Source organism: Embiotoca jacksoni, unplaced genomic scaffold (genome assembly GCF_022577435.1).
Source record: "Embiotoca jacksoni isolate LCO1_2020_lvr unplaced genomic scaffold, fEmbJac1.0.p SCAF_5, whole genome shotgun sequence".
NCBI lineage: Eukaryota > Metazoa > Chordata > Actinopteri > Embiotocidae > Embiotoca > Embiotoca jacksoni.
Window position 1 is genome coordinate 7,023,066 of NW_027185403.1, and position 19,723 is coordinate 7,042,788.

The window sequence follows — 19,723 nt, forward strand, 5'->3', positions numbered from 1 at the left end:
AATGTTAGCATTAAAATCTGTTTATTCACCAGTCTGGAGGAAACGTTGCGAGCTCAGGATCAAACTTCATTCCTCTTATTCGTCATCAGTTGTCTCCAGTAATGGAGAGCAAGGCCGGTGTTAACTTTTGCTTTGCTTCTGTTTTGCCAGCAGTTTCAGCCATCGTTGCGTTTTCTGTTCTGCTTATTCTACAAGAAGCTTGTTCACACTTCTTCCTCTTCCTTTCATGTTGGACCTAGGGCAGACTGGGCTCATTGTGATGGGACAGTGCTCTTTGGTTAGAGTGTGAACTTCAGACATCTGTGAGACAGTCCCAGATGGTCAAAGTGACCAAGAGGCTGTTTCCATTGAGCTATTTGCTATTGCTTGGAGAGAACAGTTGTTGTAAGTGTGTTTTTCCACCAAGGGCCACGAGGGGCAACAGTGAGCCCAGTGACCTCCCTTCCGAGGATTTTTTTTTTGCCTTCACCATCTTGCTTATTTCTGAGCCAAAACTGACCATATTTGGGAGAGCTCGGGAGGAAGCGAGCAGTGAATCTGACTCTCATTTCATGAAAGAAGTTGAATGGGAATTTGTGGCGCCAGAACCTTTTTTTTGGAGCATGGGTGAAAAGGTATATTGTTTTATTTGGGTTCAAATCTTTAAAAAAAAAAAAAAAAAAAAAAAAAAAAAATTACAAAGTACAAAGTACAACACAATCACCAATGTGATAAACCTAGAGACAGCAGTGACGGTGAGCTCAAACATAAATGAACAGTGGAGGGGGGGAAAGAGGAGCGTGGGTGCTGAGGTCTGATGTGAGTGGTTACTGCATCGTGTCTGTCAACAGGAAACAGGTCTGACAAGAATAAAGTGACAAACAGAGGCAAACTGCTGATAAGGATGTAAACTGGTCAACGCGGGGCGTCAATCATTCCAGCTGAAGGCAGAAAGGAAACATGTCACACAGATTTGTTATCACCCTGAACAGATGTGAAGAGAAGAAATCTTCAGAGTAAAATCCCTTTTATGTTCTCTGACCACCAAAAGATGATGTCAGATGTGTGTAAAGTAAAAAAAAAAAATAACGCTAAACATGACAACAGGAAGACCTCCAGATTAAACACGAGGGAACAACTTTGACTGGACTAATTATATTAAGGCTGCTATTTATCGGTGAGACTGCTGCTACAACGTGTTTGTATACTGTACTGCATGTATATTCTTACACATAATATGGGCTGACAGAAAAGTGTCACTTCCTTTGGGCGACTAAGTACAGATGCTGTTGGTGTAACATCACAGTGACTGGTTGAACTGCAATCGACCGCTTCTATTTTACAGCTTCATTTTTTTGCATCTGTGTTTCTGCCATCTTTCGCTGTGTCCCTCCACTCTTCTTCTTCTTCTTCTTTTTCTTCTTCTTCTTCTTTAAAAGGTGTATGGCCCGACGTAGATGGAGAGTCTGAGGGCAGAGCTGGTCTGGTAGCTGCCCTGGTAGCTGACCAGAGGGTTGACTGACACCATCTCCAGGTCCAGCGTGTACTCTCTGGGCCCCGACACGGCGCGGGCCAGCACCAGCATGGCACTGATGTTATTGATTTGCTGCAGAAGACAAAACAAATGTTACTGTGCACTTCGTCACAGCGGGGGTGACAGATGTTTTTCACAGCAGGTGCTACTGATCCCATGAGCGATGGCTCTGTTCGATACGCGTGTCCCAGTCAGAGACGACAGTGTGACGCCAGGACTCAGACACTGAAGCAGCTAAAGGGAATTCAGCCACAGTTACTTTTAGTGTTCACACTGGTGCTTTTCTTACTATAGCATCTCAAAATGTCTTCTATAGAAGTGATGTGCCTGTTTGAAAGGTCCTGCACATCCACACAGATGTTTTCACTTATTCTGTTTGACATTCGGTTTAGCTATGCTGGAAATTTCATCACCAAAGCTAATGAATTGATAAAAAATGTTACGAGTCTAAGTTGTCCAACCTTTACTGATGCTATAAAACTGAACGAGTGAGGTAAATGTCAGCCAGTTGAACACAGGCTGCTCATGAGAAGGTCTGACTAGTCACATAAAGCAAAATCACAAGTGAGTGAACCACATGTGTAGGGCTGCAATGTTCCATATTAATGTTGTAAAGGGGCAGTCTGCTGATTATTGCAAATGATTATTTTAATTGTCAGGGGGAGAAAAAGAGCTGGAGCGAGAGCCTGACCCAAACTGGGCAATATTTATATATATAAATATAGACTATATTTAAAAAAGAAATCATCATACAATGATATTTCTAGTGTAGCTATGTCTTCTGTGACTCTGGAGGAGCTTTTAATGATGCCCTCTGGGTTATCTCGTAGTAAGTTTAAAACTTTAAATTTTTAGCAGGAAGTCTGCGGTACAAACCGAACCTGTGGGCATTTAATGAGGCAGGGAGGATCGACTACAGAATTGCATCATGGGAAAGGTTGGAGCCAGTGTTTTTGGAGCTTGATCCATCAGGATATTAAGACCCATTCAGCATCGACTTTCAACCATTCTTTCTGTTTATTTGGGGGGGGTTTTTCTGTACAAACTGTCTGATTTTATGAAAGCAAACGACCAACAGCTTTAAAGCCTTTTAATTAAAAATTCCAATTCCAGTGAGAAAGTTATCTAAGCATTTAATTGAAGTACAGATAGACACAATCTATACAGAACTCGCGCTTTCTATGAGATTTAACTGAGTTTATTCGCCACATCTTTTTTGTGTCGCTTGAGAAACAAAGTTTTAAAAAAAACGCAGAGATTATTGATTGGATTATTAATGTACAGACGTGTTTGACTATACAACTCCTGTTTATACCCACACAGAAGTTGGCACAGAGAACTCCGATTTTCACTGACAACGCATTCGGTAAAGTCGAGCTCGGTATGGTACTAAATGATGAGAAATATAATTTTAATATAAAAAACAAAATCCTCTAAATTAGCACCCACCATCATGTGACACAAAAGCTCTTGTTTGATCGATCAGTTAAGGTTTTTGGCTGCAGTGTGTGCACCTTAATGATTGGTCACCAACCATGTTAATTCAATGGTAGAAGAAATGATCAATAAATGTATAAAGTACAAAATAAACAAACTGACCAGAGTCCAATGTTTGAACTTTTTCATTCTTATTTCTGTCTATGCCTAAAAATAACTGGTGCACTGTGAGCTTCAGAGCTGCGATTACAGATTCTGTCAGCAGGTCGTTTGGTAACTTGAACTAATAATCCATCACACTCTCCTCCACACTCTCTCACAGTTCTCACCCTGATGTAAAAGTCTCCGTTCTCGTCGCCGGAGCGGATGCGGAAGGTGTTGTAAGCCCCCGCAGAGACGCTGGTGGCCTGGATCTGGAAGATGTCAGAGGGGACGGAGCGCTCTGAGGTGATGCTCATGTAGCGGTGGACGATGGAGAAAGGCAGATCTCGACAGGCGGGCTTGCTGACGGGGCACACACAGCGGCTGGTGACACACAGAGATGAGTAAACAACTGAGGTGAGAGTCCACTTTGAGTAAAATAACTGGTATTTGTAAAAGTGGTAGTTTGGTGCAGGAAAACATCACCGTCAGTTTATAAATCCGCCAGCAGAGGGAGTAACATGACTGAGAGGAGAGTTCTCCTCAAATCTAAACATATTGAACAGTAGCCTTTTTTCCATCATGTTTTTCTAAAACACATTTTATACTACCAAATCATCTGGGATATGTTAATAGTGACCCACACCTGTTACCAAGCCAGCACTTGTTCGCAGCTGTAATAGTTTTCTTATTGCACTGGAACACGTTCAAAAGAAAAAGGCTGCAAAATTGGACTCATACGTGGAAAAAGTAATTGGCGTAATCTTGCAGTTTAAAACGTATTCAACACAGGGACTGATTATACTCTGAGGTGATGGCCAGCACATATTTGAGTAATTGGGAAAAGGTGCGTGTTTGTGCATGAACACACACGAGCTTTCATGAGGTGTCACTCACTTCTCAGACACTTGGACGTAAGGGTCTTGGCAGCGATTGTTGTCCACACACTGGTATCGTCCGTGGATGTTCACACAGGTCTGCGTGTCGGTGCACTGATTTTCTCCCGTTTCACATTCGTTTATATCTGCAGGAGACAAACAGCAAATGAGCATTGACTGAACAGGACGAGACACCGCGAACTGGAACGGAGCTGCTGCCAAAAAAACTAACTGACTCAGTGCAGCGTTTGTGAATCTGAGGGGAAGGTGTTGGAGGCGGGGGTGCTTACCCTGGCACATTCTGGTGCCCAGCAGCTGGTATCCCTCTGGGCACACGCAGGAGAACTTCCCCGGCTCGTTGACACACTGGAACTGGCACAGGTAACTGGAGTAGCTGCACTCATCGATGTCTGACGAGTTACGGGTTCAGGTTTTATTAATTGTCCACCGTCAAGAGCAACAGGAAACAGAGCAGGGAAGTGCACATATCACACTGTAATCCTTCATTATAGACAGAGAGGGTCTCTTACCGTTACAAGCAAAGCCATCAGGCCCGAGCTCGTAGCCCTGATCACAGCGACAGAGGAAGGTGCCGTATGTGTTGTAACACCTCTGAGAGCAGGGGGCACCCATGTCACACTCATTCACATCTGAAAGGAGGGAAGCAGGATTTCACAGTATTTAGAGGTAAACTTTGAATGCTGCATGAGCGACCGATGAGTCCAAAAAAAACTTTATAAGTTCTGAAACAACATTGTTTTTCTGATGAAGATCTGATGGAATGAAAGTTTAAAACCTGGATCTAAGTGTGCGGACATGGTTCCAGCACCTCAGCTAAGAATCAGCCAGGTGGAGCTACTGTCTTCCTGGATAGATTCTAGATTAAACACTCAATGTAATGTCACAAACTGTACATCTGTGGACCAATTAGAATTTAGCAATATTGGATCAATAAGTGATGACAGCTGTGGGTCTGTTAGTCAAATCCCATCAAATCAAACTGACAGATTTGATAAATTCGCTTGTCAGAGTTCAACCCTTAATCAATAATTCTCATCTGAATTCATTACATATGTAATGAATGTAATGAATGTCCTCGTGAATATTTTATTTGACACAGAAATACTCAAGAAATTTGTTGAGCCTTTGATGTTTGTCAGGATTTAAAACTTGAGTATAAAAGTGAAACTGACTGAAAGCTGTCGAGTGACTTTCTTTTGTCTGATTTCTGTTGACAGTGGCTGTGACAGTGGTGAGGTAATTATATATCCATTGCTACTAGAGGACAAGTACTTTTACTTTTGATACTTTAAGTACATTTTGCAGTTAATACTTTCATACTTTTCTGTAAGAAAGATTACATATGCAGGAGTTTTACTCACAGTGGAGTTTTACACTGTTGTGCTGCAACAATTATTTACGTAAATGATCTTAAAACTCACCAATGCATGACCGATTGTTTCCCGCCAACTGGAAACCAGGTTCACACTGACAAGAGAAGGACCCGGGGACATTGACACAGCGGTGCTGGCAGTACCTGTACCTGCACTCATCAATGTCTGAGAGAGAGAGAAATAGAAGAAGGAATATTCAGGGTTTTAAGCTCACTCCTGCAGGTTATAACTAACTGCAGGCCTGAATGGCCATATTTAAGCTTGAATACAATAATTCAAGGAGATATTCTGGTAATCTCACCAATGCACTCTGTGCCAACCTTGCGGTAACCGTCCGGACACTGACAAGTGAAGGCACCCAGTGTGTTAATACACTGCTGGCTGGGCTGGCAGTCATGTTCGTCTCGCTCACACTCATCGACATCTGTGTTTGTGGGTGAAGAGAAGCAAAGACACACATGTAAAACGTGGTTATTGTGAGCAAACGCTGCATCATCCAGCATGACTGACAGGTAGAGTTTGACTGTCAGCGGCTATGCCCACAATGTTCCCCTCACTTGCACCCGACAGCTGAGAATATCATGTTGAGTCATGTTCGCTGCCTCACGCGGGCGGATACCTTAACGTCCTCCAGCGGCAGTAGGTTTCTCACTGCAAATCCACTTCTTAAAACACAGCAGCTGTCTGCGTGCGAAATCTTCCAAATTCCTGCATTGTCTGTCTGCCTCCCGCGGACTCGTACTCACTCACACCCACGCAGATTGCACCAACACGCTGCCTCCAGTCCCAACACCTGCCACGGCCACCTGTCCCTCACAATCTGTGGCCGCCGACAATAAATTTACACACACACACACACACACACACACACACACACACACACACACACACACACACACACACACACACACACACACACAAGCACAAGCACACTTAATGATCACTCATCCTGTGGCCACCTGTCCACCTCCAACCCCTCCAACCCCTCCAACCTCCCCCTACCCCCACCCACCCAGGACCAACAAACCAGACACCCACCCACACAGCTGTCTCCCTGCGGCTCGTAGCCCAGAGGGCAGGGGTTAAAGGCCTCGGTGGGCGCAATGGGGGGCTCTGGAGCAGGGATGACTGACGCCGAGCGGGGAAGGCACAGGTAGCCTCCGTAGTGGTTGAAGCACTTCATTTCCCCTTTGCAGGCATCAGGAATGGTCTCACACTCGTTTATGTCTGACGGGAGACGCATAAATTGAATCAGCGAGTGTAAAACAAAAAGACAAGGCAGGGCTTGCAAAGCAAGAGGGCAATCAAACCAATAAATGTACATAAGAATGAGCTGCTGAGGGGAATTAGTGCAGGTAAGAGAGGGCTTTACCTTTGCAGTGCTCAGTCTGAGGGTCCCAATGATACCCATCTGTGCATTCCTATAAAAAGCAGCAGAGCGAGAGAGAGAGAGAGAGAGAGAGAGAGTGAGAAACTGATGGAAAGAAAGATGTGAACAGTCCCTCTGAGCCAAGTAGTTGCATAATAAAATTCATAATACATAATAAATCCTCAGTAGTGGGACATGATAAAATAAGCAGGGGATGGAGAAACTTCTTTCCTCTGTATGCATGTGGGAGTGCTGGGGCAAAAAGACGAGAAGTCTGCTTCTGTTAAAGGATTCAGGACGTTTTAAACTACTTTCCTGCAGCCAAATGTCACTTCAAAAACAAAGTATTTAAGGCCACTGTTTGGAAAAAGGGTCATTATCATTCATGGGAAAAAGACTGCTGTGACCTGAATGGAAAGAAAATCCGAGGCCTCAAGAAACATGGTATTAAAACCAAATTTAACCCCAGCGATGACCACATTTATGTGGAAAGAAGAAAAGAGAGGATTTGGTGGAAAACATTTCAACACAAAAAAATAGTCATATTAACTGACAGGTGTGATATATATAACGGAGAGGAAAGCGAGAAGATGCAAATAAAAAGAAAGGAGCGAGAGGAAGAGCGAAAGAGGGAGAGAGATTCATCCATCCTTACCGTGTAGGTGTCACTTTCTGTGTGTTGCTGTGAAATCGCACAGCGGAGGAGCACGGACACACATATGCACACACACAAGACTGACACACAAACACCCTGCATACTAATGCACTAGCTGATGGGAGATGGGTCAGGAACACACGTAAAACATGCACACACGACTATCAGGCAGGTGGTGGTGCCCTGAACACAAGACTTTGTGATGTGCAGAGCAGTCGAGAAGTGGTATCTGTATTTCAGAGAGAGACAAAAGGAAAGAAAAAAAACGTTAAAAAGAACAACATCAGAAACTCAGACATCACAAAATAGTTTGATTCTGTTTCAAAACAAACAGCTGAGATGGTTAATCAACTCGAAGAAAAACGCGCTGCAGCCAGCTTTTCAGAAGTCAGTCACAACACGAACAGTTAGCGTCTTGGACTTCGAGAAGTTCACAGTTTGTCAACCAAACAGTTCCCCCTTGATCGTACTGAGAATAAATGTAATGAATCACAGTGCCAGGTAATAACATAAACATCATGACGTCCTCCAACCTTCAGCCGAAAATAACCGAGTCAACATCACAGAAATACTTTCATATTAGCTACTTACAGAAAGCCCTCTCTGTCTGCAGACAGGCAGCGACTGGAATGACAGTCTCACTCAGCGCTGCCTACAGTTCATTCGGTTTACTGTGTATCAGAGCTGCGTCGGTGGGGCCACATAAATCCTGGCCATTACTCGCATACTTTATAGCAGCGTCCACTGCTCAGCAGCTTCAGTTTCAAAGTTTTAAACTTGGAATTCATTTGTCTCAATCTCCTTTTTTTTCTAGACGCTGTGTTGTGTCTGCTTAATGGAAGAGGCGTATGTCTTTGCCAGTGGTGGAAAGTAAGTACCTTTACTCAAGTACTTACTTATCAGTTTTACTTGAGTACTATTTTCACTCCATTTCAGAGGGAAATATTGTCGTTTTTACTCCACTACATGTATCTGACAGGACTACTTTGATTTTACACATAAAACATGGTTCATTAAACATGATGGATTATAAAAGGCCCTGCGTACCCGCACAGGTGGTTTGTAGTTATGTGGACAGATTGGAGGTGTGTAGAGTTCTAGTAACTAATAGTAAATAACAATAAAGAGAAAGCTCTAACTTGAGATGCTGGTATCCTGAAAAAAAATAAGTCTTATCTTGTTTGACGAGACAAAAACACAAAATACAATCTTGTATGCATAAGATAAAACAATAGCAATCCTTCAGGACCTTGTGGACTGCATAATTGAACCCGCTGAAAGGTGCCATCAGGTATAATGAGTACTTCTACTTTGGATACTTTAAGTGGATTTTTCTTATATATATATATATATATATATATATATATATATATATATATATATCCCCTTAAATGCAGGACTTTTACCTGTAATGGAGAATTCTGACATTGTTAAAAGAGTAGTTTTACCGCCTCTGGGTTTTTCTACAGTGAAGTGTATTTTTAGGTAGATTTGAATTGTATTCTGTTTGTTTAGTGCTGGGCTTCTCTCCCAGCAGAGACACAACCGTCTCTCAGTGAATGTTCCTGTGGAGAAACTATATAAGCGTTTAAACTGACTTTAAATGTAAACAAATCACCCATTCCGGCCCTGGCACAGAAAAGAAAACAGAAAAGAGTTTGAGAGGTTGAAAGAAAACAGACCAATTCAAGTAATATAAAGAAAAGTCTGAGCAAGTGCTGTTTGCAAAGTAAGTGCGCTCCAGTTAAAATACATGGCAGGAAAGTTATAATCACTGGCTGTCTACGTGCACAGACTCACGCTATAATATAAACTCCAGAGGCCACATTTGCAGGAATTGCTTATTGTTGTATTCCAGGTTGGGACAAACAGAAGGCCGCAGGGTGACTTGGACGCCCTCAAATACTCGATAGATGACATCACAGGCCAGTCGCGACATTTGCACGGTGCCAAACAGCATAACATGCTCTCAGCCTCTAAGCCCAGACGGTAACACATACCACGACGCAATCAGACGGCCGCAGAACGTGACCTCTCTGAATTGGCCCGGCAGCTACTTACAACCGGCATGAATGTGACCCAAAACCGTCCAAAAACAAACTGACCATCCGTCCGGGGTCCAGTCACTCACTGGCTACTGAGTGTGGGCAGCGGGGATGCATGGGCGTGACCCCGCTGCTACTGCAGATCAAGTGGCGGTGGACCTCTGGAATGCCCGTGGCGAGGATGTGGGCGCCAGTTCTCAGCTGGGATGCCCTGCCACTGCAGTGGTTCCCAGAGTATCGGGTTCTGGGAAACCCCCCATGGTTCACATAAGAGGACAGCTGGTGCCAAACCTCCAGTCACTGCTCCCCTAACCTCTCATCTCTCTGTAGGATGTGTAGGAGGATGTCAGAGAGCTGCAGCTCTGATGCAGGAGTTCATTATCTGGGTGCGACCACCATTGATCATGAGAACCACAGGTTTACTCGAGCTCTAACAATTGTTTAATGAATTATCTGTTAAAAAGTTGTTGTTGTTTTTTTAAAAGAGTTAAATGACAAAAGAAAAGATATTTTCATTTTACTCGTAAAAATGCTTAACGCTTGTTGGTTCGAGCCTCACAAATATGTGGATTTTCTGCTTTTCATTGTTATTATGATATTAAATTGAATATTTTGGGGTTTTGGACTGTTGGTCATACAAAATAAGAGGTCTGAAGCCATCTGATGCCTTGGGCTGTAAATGAAAATAGAGTAAATAATAAGCAGATTAATTGATAATGCAAAAATCCATTAGTTGCAACCTTAATTGAAACCTCTAAATATTACTGCTCTATGAATTATTATTATTAATAATCAAGTATATTTAGTATTTGTAGCCTGGCTCGGCCTCTGGGGCAGCAGGCATACCCGTTTCTAAATTCACATACTCAGTACAACTTAACAAGTAAAATGTCAGGTGGCTTATAAAAGTGACCACATGGGAACCAGAAGAACACACAGACACAGACAGACAGACACACACACACACACACACACACACACACACACACACACACACACACACAGACAGTGTAGACTACAGGATGGTCATTTGTAGTGTATACATGGCTAGCTTTGTGTTGTTGTGCTCGGCTGTGCGTGGAGTATCCTGAGAACATGGTGGTCCGGCGAGCTCCAGTTACCTCTGTTACAACTGTGGCAGTGAACATGCAAAATCCACAACCAAGAAGTCTGCCTCTCACACGCAGCCTGAAACTCCACAGGTAATGATGGATAGTGGCCTGCAGGAGAAATTCACACACTGTAACTGTAACAAAGCTCTCCTGAGCTGTTCTGGGTTCCCAGTGGTGATGCTGCTCTGTGAAGAGTGTGTGTGATGTATTAGTGTGTGCAGACAATGTGGCATGAGATGATGGGCTGCTCTCAGGGGTACAGCGCTCCTTCCTGGTGCTTTTATAATCCCACCTGACTTACAGCAGGAGCACCGAGCCATCTGTCCTTAGCTGTGAAGAGTGTACTGTAAAAACTTTTGATAAAAAAAAAAAATTAAAAAAAATACACAGTCAAATAGTAGTGAAGCACTGTGAGGAGTTTCTATGTGTTGCCACCTGTTTGTCTCTCGGAAATTAAACTCAGAGCTTCACCCAGACTGTCCAGCTGTAGTTTCCCTCCACCTAGTGACTAAACTGAGATTGTGACACTGACTTTAAATATTATACAAGAGGGATATACAAGAGGGATGAGCTGGAACAATTTTGCAATATACGGTACAATAATACATGCCCAGTGACTCACCGCCTCTCTTCCTGTCTAACCTCCTATTACCGTCAGAGCCAAGAAGCAAACTACACAGACTGTTAGCCACGTTATCTTAGCTTCTGTAAGGAGCCAAGTCCAGCTGGGAGAGCCGAGCAGACAGCAAGGCAGTGGTGCAGCTGTGACGTGTATGGCCTGGACCAGAAAAGTGGGTAAGAGGTAGGTCTCACCTCTGTTACTGCTCCCTAAAACGCTCGTAAACATAGAAAGTCACCCGGCAGCTCTGTTTGACACGAATCCCTTCTTGTAAGACACTAAAGAAACAGAAGGAAACTCACAGATGAATCTTTTTTTTTCCAGCGGGTCTTCTGCGTCTCAGTCTTCCTCTGACCAGTGTCTCCTTCTGCTGGCCGTCCCGGCTGAGTTGGCGTACAGAAGTGGTCCCTTAAACTCCTGTCTGTATGACCCTGAGAGAGTGAGTGGGGAGACGGACAGCTGGAGCAGCTAAACACATGCAAAGGGAGGGAGAGAGAGCAGGAGAGAGAGCGAGAGGGAGGAGAGAGGGACAGCCCCTTCTTACCCTCCCATCCCCCCTCCTCCCCCGACCCCCTGTGCTGCCATCCTCCACTCTCCAAACCCCCTCTCACTGACCCCCCAGGATGCAAATTCCTGGTCTGCGGCCCAAATACCAAAATTCCAAATCCGTCCAAATCGCAGGCACAACAACTCACAGATTTCACACACACACACATGCCCCCCATCTTCTTACCCAATGCCCCCTCTTACTGGTCCCACAACACACCTGGTTTCATTTAAACTAAACCCTCACAAAAGCCCCAAGCTCTCCCACCCTTTCCCCCCTCCCTTTTCCCATTTACCCCCCATCTATCTATACTTACCTCCCCCATCTTTTTCCTTTTTTTTTCTTTCCATAAAGCGACTAAAGCCCTCACTCTCTTCCAATCTGACATGCAGGATATTTATAGCCGGGGAGAGAGAAGTTAATGGAATGTGGACAAAAATTAGAGAGTGGAAGAGCGAGAGAGTGTGCGGAGGTCTACTCGGAAAAATTTGTCAGCTTATTTTGCAGAATAAACTAGTGGTACTTTCTGGAATAAAATGCCGCAAATAAACGACTTTTATGACTCTTGACCAACCCACCAACTTTGCTCTTCTCTATTTGGACATGACTAATCTATTACTGCACTTGGAATCATTTCCGGTGGTTATGTTTTTTTCTGGCAAAATTTGTAGTCTGTTGCGTTGCACACTGGTTAGGATGTTGCAAGTCTCACTCAAAGTCAAACTTAAAGGTCATCCTTGTTCTGAGGACAAAATAAAATCAATAAAATTGCAGCCTTCCTTCCAAGATACTTAAAAAAAAAAACATGTTGCATCCATTACAAAATGATTGCCTGAAATTAGGTTTACAACCAAATATTTTTAATCCAAATTATATTTTTAAAATGGTACCAATTGCCACATTTTCCTCCCGTTTTGTTTTTTTGTTCTCCAGTGTTTTGGTTTTAGGCCTTAATTATCTGCCTTGTGTTGCTTGTGTGGTGGCCGAGATGGCAGTTGTCATCACGGGGGGGGGGGGGGTGTTAAATAAAATCACGCTGAGGACCCCCTGGCTGGACCAACTGTGACCCCCCTGGTGGGTCCCTAGTTCCCATGACCACACGGACATCTCACACTGGCTGAGTCAGCAGTTCATCATACATGTGATCTGCTGGTCCTATTTAAAATCTGAAACGCCATGGCGTTTCATGCCAAGTGCTGGATGCTCAAGCAGGGCTTTACAAATCTGGCATCTTCACTTTTGCAGCATGATTTGTATCTCCTTTTTCTCTCAGTCTCTTATCTCCACCCAACACTCACGAGATCAGTAAATCCTGTCTCTGGGTTGGGTTGACGATAACATCTCTTGCATATAAACACTAACATAAAGCACAAAGACGTAAGGGGGTAATATAAAACAGAACAGCATTTTGGCGTAAATACGTTAATTTTATTTACAAACCAAATTTACAGACACTGCGAGGGAAGCTATCCAGTGGAGAAAAAAAAAGAGGAGGGGGGGGGTGAAGCGATAATGGGACTTCAGAAGCAAGATTCATCCCCACTGACGAAAACGAACAACCGCAGGAACAAAATAATCGGCTTCAGTGGGGGGGGAAACGAACCGAGGGGAGAGAGGAGAGAGCCGCGAAGGAAACGCCTCAGTCGTGATACATTGTGAAGATACAGCTTTTGATGACGCCCATGTATCTGTCCCACACAACCTGATGTCTGAGGGTCAGAAAAGAGACACAGAGAATAAACGGAAAGTTATTATAGGAAGTACTGTTAGGCTCATGACAAAGTCTAATTGTGAAATCTGGGTGAAGAGAGTAAATGAGGCAATCTTTATCCCCTCAGTGTAACCAGGGGGGGGGGGTCTATGCTTCTTTTTATGAATATCTCTTTGTTAAGCTTGTCCTGGTGCAGGGCTGTGTAAACCCTTAACTACATTCCTGAGTGTTTGCAGGAGAAACAAGGTAACTACAGTTTAAGAAATCATGGCCGAGATAGGGAGACACCCACTGGTAGAACAGGGACATCAGTTCTAGAAAGGATTTCAACATAGGAGTTCATGCTCGAGCAGCGTTATGTGAATGTGTATATCCTTATTGGGTTATTTTGTAGGTTTCCCAAACCTCTACAGAATCATGACTGTATTTTTAGCATCACATACCCCTGGGGATTGATAACCCTGGCAGGATCGTTGCCGTGCTCCACCTGATAAGCTTCGCAGAATAAAAAGCACATTAACTCACTTGAACGTGTCGAGTATGTGTGCAGAGTTGGTGTAGTGAGTGAGGTAGAGTTTCATGTCTGCAGCTGTCCATCGGTCTGAGCGGCACGGCTCAATAAACTGGGGGAGGAAAAGGAGGGGAGGAGGTTACATCACACCCTCTCAAAGGCAGACTGAAGCTGGCACAGGCCTCAGGAAATCTGGGCTTTACTCACAACTCAGGGGGAAAAAAAGAAATAATATTTGTTTAAGTAGTACTCACCTTCTCCACGAGATCAATAAAGAAATCTCTGACATCTTTTGTGTTGGTTAACTTTGCGGCGATGTTGACGAGTCCTCTGGAAAGATTCTACACCAACAAAAAAAAGCATTACACTCAGAAACTCTTATTCCATGGTAAAACGTAGATGACATTGAGGAGGTCAAGAGGGTGAAATGTTTCTCACCTTGAAATTAGCCTCCATCTCATTAAAAGCTTTAGTCTTTCCTCTGAGGGCTGTACACACTAAACTGAGAGGAGAGATGACAAACAGAGAAATCAGACATTAAAGACTGGACAAAATTATATAAGAAAGTCAGAATGATTTTTTTTTTTTAGTAATCAGCAAAAAGACTGCAGTGTTTGGAGTCTGTTTCTGTTACCTTTTGTGTTGATCTAGCAGATCTTTGTCAGTGATTAAAATCTTTAGTTCTTTCAGCTCTTGTAAAAACTCTTTATCAAGATCGACGTCCATGTCTTCCACCATGTTGTCTACAAAGAAAACTCCAGTCAGACACGGTCAAATCAGTCCAAAGGATGTTTTCTTCTTATTGCCATTGGTAATATTTTCTCTTTTTCTTACAAGTACAGTTTAATTATCATGTAACTACTCAGACTGCCTGACTCAATGAACCTTCATTTCACTAAAATTCCTTCTCATTCTGATGAGGACCTGCAAAACCTGAAGGACCTCTGGTGGCCAGTGGGCTTCACTGACGACTCACTTCTCGAAATGTTATTCATTATTTACTATCAACAAAGAATGCACCATTTGTGCTGAAATGAGAAACAGAATTTAAGCCCTTTTTAAATTCTGTCATACAGTTTCAAATTTTATTTCACATTTTTGTTCTCCTTATGTTTACTACTAATGTTTTATGGCCATTTAAACCGTAAACCAAGACAAATTTAGACAGTGCCATTTGATTAATGTGTTAAATAATCTAAAAATGCGCCTCCTAACATCTTACGTCGGCAAACTGGCCAAAGGAAATAACAGAAATCCCTCACCAATAGCCCCAACGGTCCAGTTGTTGATAAGCTGTCCGGCACAGAAAGCAAAGTCCTGGAAATTGAGATATTGCAGCTTTCTTTTTCCCGTCTCAAAGCGATTGTTGGCAAAGAAAACAATGGCGGCATAGTCCCTGAAACAAGCAGAGGAGACAGAGGAGATAACAAAACAGAACAAGATAATCAGAGTTGCTTTCGCTGGTTTAGATATCACGAATACCGGCCTTTTCATGTTGTGTTTTGTTGGAATTTGTTGCAAAACTATGCAGTAATGCATCATAAAAACTACAACAAAAACGATTTATAGCAATTCTCTGAAAAATAAAACTAACACAAGAAGGTTTGTGCTCGGTTCTCCTGATTACCTTGCAAGCTTATCAGAGAGAAGAAAGTGTTGATGAATGTTCTCCACCAGGGGTCCCTTTAGCTCTTCCACAACTTTGAAAACACGTTTGAAGTTGTCAAACTGAAATTAAACACACGATGCAGGACAATTAACAGAATTAGGACAATGTGACTTGTGCACTGTGACTGATAAAATGTACCCACTGCGAGAAAATCAGCTTGTTGAAATGCTAAAAATGTGGCATTCGCAGCAAATTAAAATCAACTGCAACATGCTGAGTTTGTTAATCAAGGCATTGAGGACTGTGTCCAGCTGATGTAAACCTGAAGGGCAGACCAGAAACACTACAAAATGAATGTTTCATAAGCTAAATGTATTCTGCAGACTCATCTTTTTAATATTAAGTACTGACAATGTTAAAACTCATAAAGAAAATGAACAATCACTGTGGAGCTCAGACTGTATTTACCTGTCGTCGGCAGCTTTTCAGCGTCACACCCGTCTTGGTACCGATATCGTCCAAGTCCTTCTTTGTTCCTTTGGAGAGTTTCTTTCCCAGGACCTCGCGGACAAATGCATCATCAAAGGCATAATATCTAAACAAGGACAGACAGACGCAAGAGAGGAAACTTCTCAGTATTTAATCTTTAATCGACAATGTCAGGAGACAATAATAAAGTAGGGGGTTTGAATAATAAATACATTACATGATAGCATCTGATGACCGAGAAAAATACCCAGATCTTGGTAAACAAATCAGACAATTAAATGAAACTAAATGAGAGCACTGTTGCTGCACCTCTCTATGAGGACGGTTTGTCGATGAGGTGGGATCTGGAACAGCAGCTGGTTGGCTAGTTTGGACGGACTGTGCAGCAGACGCTCGCACATCTGGAAGGTCCTGTACTGGTCCATGGTGTCACTCAGCAGAACATCTGCATTTGCCTCGCACTCCTCCAGCACTCCCCCCTCCCTACGTACCTTCACGGCATCATTTACTGTTGGATAAATCACAGAAAAGTAGAGCGTGTACTCATAAAGTTAAAGCTGTGCTGTCGATCATCAGCTGCTGCATCTTCACAGTTCATATTGTCGCTATTGGTGTGCAGGATGAGTATGTAGATGCTGAAGTATTTCTGCTGATGATTACAGGATTATTTGTGTGTTTGAAAACATTTGGCTCATAACTGTTAAAAACTATTAAAAAAAAAAATGTATGTCGCTCAAGTTTAACAAAAGTGTGGTCCAATCAAAAGTTCAACCAAATGTCCAAAGAGGTGAATCTATCCAGTATTTTAAGGCTGCAAACAAGAAATAGTTTCATCATCAATTAATCTCTCAATTATTTTCTAGAATGATTAGCTGTTTGATCTTAACCTGAAAACAGTGACAAGTGTCGACCAGTGTTTCCTAAAGCTCAAGTCGAAGCCTAAAATGTCTAGTTTTGTCCAAGTCAACAATCAAAAGATGTTCAGTTCATTGTCATGGAGGACTGAAGGAGCCAGAAAATATTCACATTTAAGAAGCTGCAATCGGAGGGTTTCAGCATTTTTTTTTTTTTCATGAAAGAATAACTCAAAACAATTAATTAATTATCAAAATAGTTACAGGTGATTCATTTTCTGTCAATTCATTCACTGAGTAATCGTTGCAGCTCGATAGTATTTCACAAGGCAGCAAGCAATGAGTAGAATAAACTCAGAAGAAAAATAAAACACAACAGCAATATGTTTTTCTTATTTTCTGATTAGTTGATCATTTTGAGATCCATTACATTTTTTTTTGTTGTTGTTTTTTTGCCGCATTTCAATTAAATTCATATTTCTCACACCTCTAAATACACCAGGACTCTATAAAATCACATCCACTCCTTAGGTTACCGTGGTGTGATACATACCTGTGTATCCGTCCAACCAGAGCTGGTAAACCTCCTCATCCATGATAGTGGTGTTACCTACGAACACATCCAGCTCCACCGACATCTGTGGGGGGGAAATAAAAAATAAAAAATAAAAAATGAGCCTCTAATGATTTGAGTCAAGATAACCATCAACAGTTTTGAGTAGCTCAAAAGTACCCAGCCGTCACCGGGTGATATTATACCTTGTTTCCAGAGCTGTCCAGACCAGTTTCAAGCACAAGCTACGGAAAATAAACGTGTCATTAAAAGGCGAATGGTTCAAGGCTACACGATGGGCTTCATTTTGCTCTCCATGATTTACTCGTTAGAGAAGTTCCTCCATTAAAGGTTAGCTCCAATGCTAGCTCCGTTGCGAAGTGAGCAGCCTTTTAGCGGACACTTAAAACTGACGACCTGACAACGAAACGGGAAATTAACACCAAATGAACACGACTCTACAATCGAGTCACTGGTACGAGCTAAAACTTGTTGTACTTATAGCACGAAACATCTGTCTGATGGTAGCGTGACTGTATTGCTATGGGTGCGAGGTGTCAACAACAGCAGTCACGGCGCACACTTCCGGCTCTGTGACGTCAGAGGAAAAAAAAAAAAAAAAAGTGAGGATACACAGAAAAAAAAAAAAAAAATCTGGCTTCTTTTTATAATTTTAAAAAGAAAAGAAAAGGGGGTTTGTGCTCCATTTTGTATAGCACCCGCAATAATATTTATTTAACAAAAAAAATTACTTCATTTTTTTTAAAGGGATTTATTGTATTTAAGTAACTTTTTCACTCTATTTTGCAAAATATGTGAACCCCCTAGCTTTTTCTTTTAATTAAATATTTATTTTTGTGAGGGTCCCAAAAATAATATAATGTTGATATATACATAAGTTTGATATTATGTTGGCCTATCACAGATATATTTGGGTAGATTAGAAATTCTTTCATTTGTGCTGTTTTTATACATGGTTATAAAAAAAAATATTAAATATCAGTTTACTGTTTCAGTGCACCGATGTCAGAGTGGAACATAAACTGTAAAAATAAATAAAATAATAATAATAATAATAATGATAATATAAATATCCAGCATCCAATAAAGATTTTTGTCACAAATGTTAAAAATGTTTGATGTTCACATTCGAGGGATCGTTGCAAAAATAATGTGTGTTTATATACTACACAGACATATATACAGAACACTGATATATATTGATATGGGATTTTTTTTTTTTTACTCCCTAATATTCGTATGGGCATTGGCCCAAATGCTGATCAAAGGAAGTCATCACCTAAAAAGAGCAGTTTTTGTATCATACAATACATACATTTTCAAATTATTCTTGTCACATACTGTTCACAATCCACAACCATTTTTGCAGAAAGATTTTTTTAAAGTAAGTTACTGGTAGACATGTGCTTTAATTCTAAAACAACAACACCAGTCGAGTCATCGATTTATTACCAGAAACTACCATGTCAGAGCTGTTCAATTATCTGTAGGACCCAGCGTTTGTGTGTTTTCTTATCTTTGCTACTACAGCAACAAATACAGCAGTGCCAAAGCAGACGTATCTCATCCACTGTGGGTAAATGTGTCTCAATACCAACACTAAGTTATGCATAATAATAATAATAATAATCATAATAATCATAATAATAATTATAATCATAATAATTAAAGGCCCTTCATCTTGGTTTTAGATGGTGATTACATAATGGAATTCTGAAGTGGCCCTAACAAAGGAATTCTGTATATAATACTAGACATCTAATTAAACAGTAACAATCATTACTATTATTGTCAGTGACATTAGGTTGATTTTAATGTATTAATTAATGATAGAAATACAGTATTTTTTTTAGAATATCATTATTATGAAAAGCTTGATAATCATTCTCATCATATTTGCTGCACTGATACGAATGTAGGCTACAGATTCACCTCAGGCTGTTTTATTCTATCATTCCTGTCTTCAGGGTGTCTCCCCACTTCTACGCCAAAACCTACTTTGACTGATGGACAGTGACTTCACAAAGCAAGTAGCCAATAATAAACTCATGAATGGCATTAATATCAATTTACAGTGTAGACCCAAGTGGCTCAACTCAACACACACACACCATTCATTTTCAGTAAGAAAGCCATCAATGGTCAGACAAAAATCCCCAAAACAATGGCAGATTCCGTGAAGACTCAAATTCCTATTGTATTTGGCAGCTCGACAGGAGCCTATTGTCGATCTTTGTCTTTACATTTGTGCACTTAGTTATTATA

At 41.7% G+C, this 19,723-nt stretch overlaps 2 protein-coding genes across 2 annotated transcripts; both read right to left on the reverse strand.

Annotated features, from left to right (window-relative positions):
• Positions 1-619: 619 nt before the first annotated feature.
• efemp2a (EGF containing fibulin extracellular matrix protein 2a) lies at positions 620-11,675 on the reverse strand. The gene is made up of 11 exons (XM_069171744.1): positions 11,466-11,675; positions 7,388-7,616; positions 6,736-6,784; positions 6,402-6,590; positions 5,665-5,787; positions 5,412-5,528; positions 4,500-4,619; positions 4,260-4,379; positions 3,989-4,115; positions 3,280-3,475; positions 620-1,585 (listed from the first exon to the last, which is right to left on the reverse strand). The coding sequence occupies exons 2-11, from the start codon at positions 7,487-7,489 to the stop codon at positions 1,412-1,414; spliced, it is 1,317 nt and encodes a 438-aa protein (XP_069027845.1). The 5' UTR covers positions 7,490-7,616; positions 11,466-11,675; the 3' UTR covers positions 620-1,411.
• Positions 11,676-13,116: 1,441 nt separating this feature from the next.
• On the reverse strand, positions 13,117-18,019 carry fibpa (fibroblast growth factor (acidic) intracellular binding protein a). Its single transcript, XM_069171587.1, has 12 exons — positions 17,763-18,019; positions 17,644-17,682; positions 17,438-17,522; positions 16,340-16,538; positions 16,010-16,136; positions 15,560-15,660; positions 15,195-15,328; positions 14,567-14,675; positions 14,371-14,434; positions 14,187-14,273; positions 13,947-14,044; positions 13,117-13,419 (listed from the first exon to the last, which is right to left on the reverse strand). Exons 3-12 carry the CDS (start codon positions 17,520-17,522, stop codon positions 13,350-13,352), a joined length of 1,074 nt encoding a protein of 357 aa, XP_069027688.1. The 5' UTR covers positions 17,644-17,682; positions 17,763-18,019; the 3' UTR covers positions 13,117-13,349.
• Positions 18,020-19,723: the final 1,704 nt, after the last annotated feature.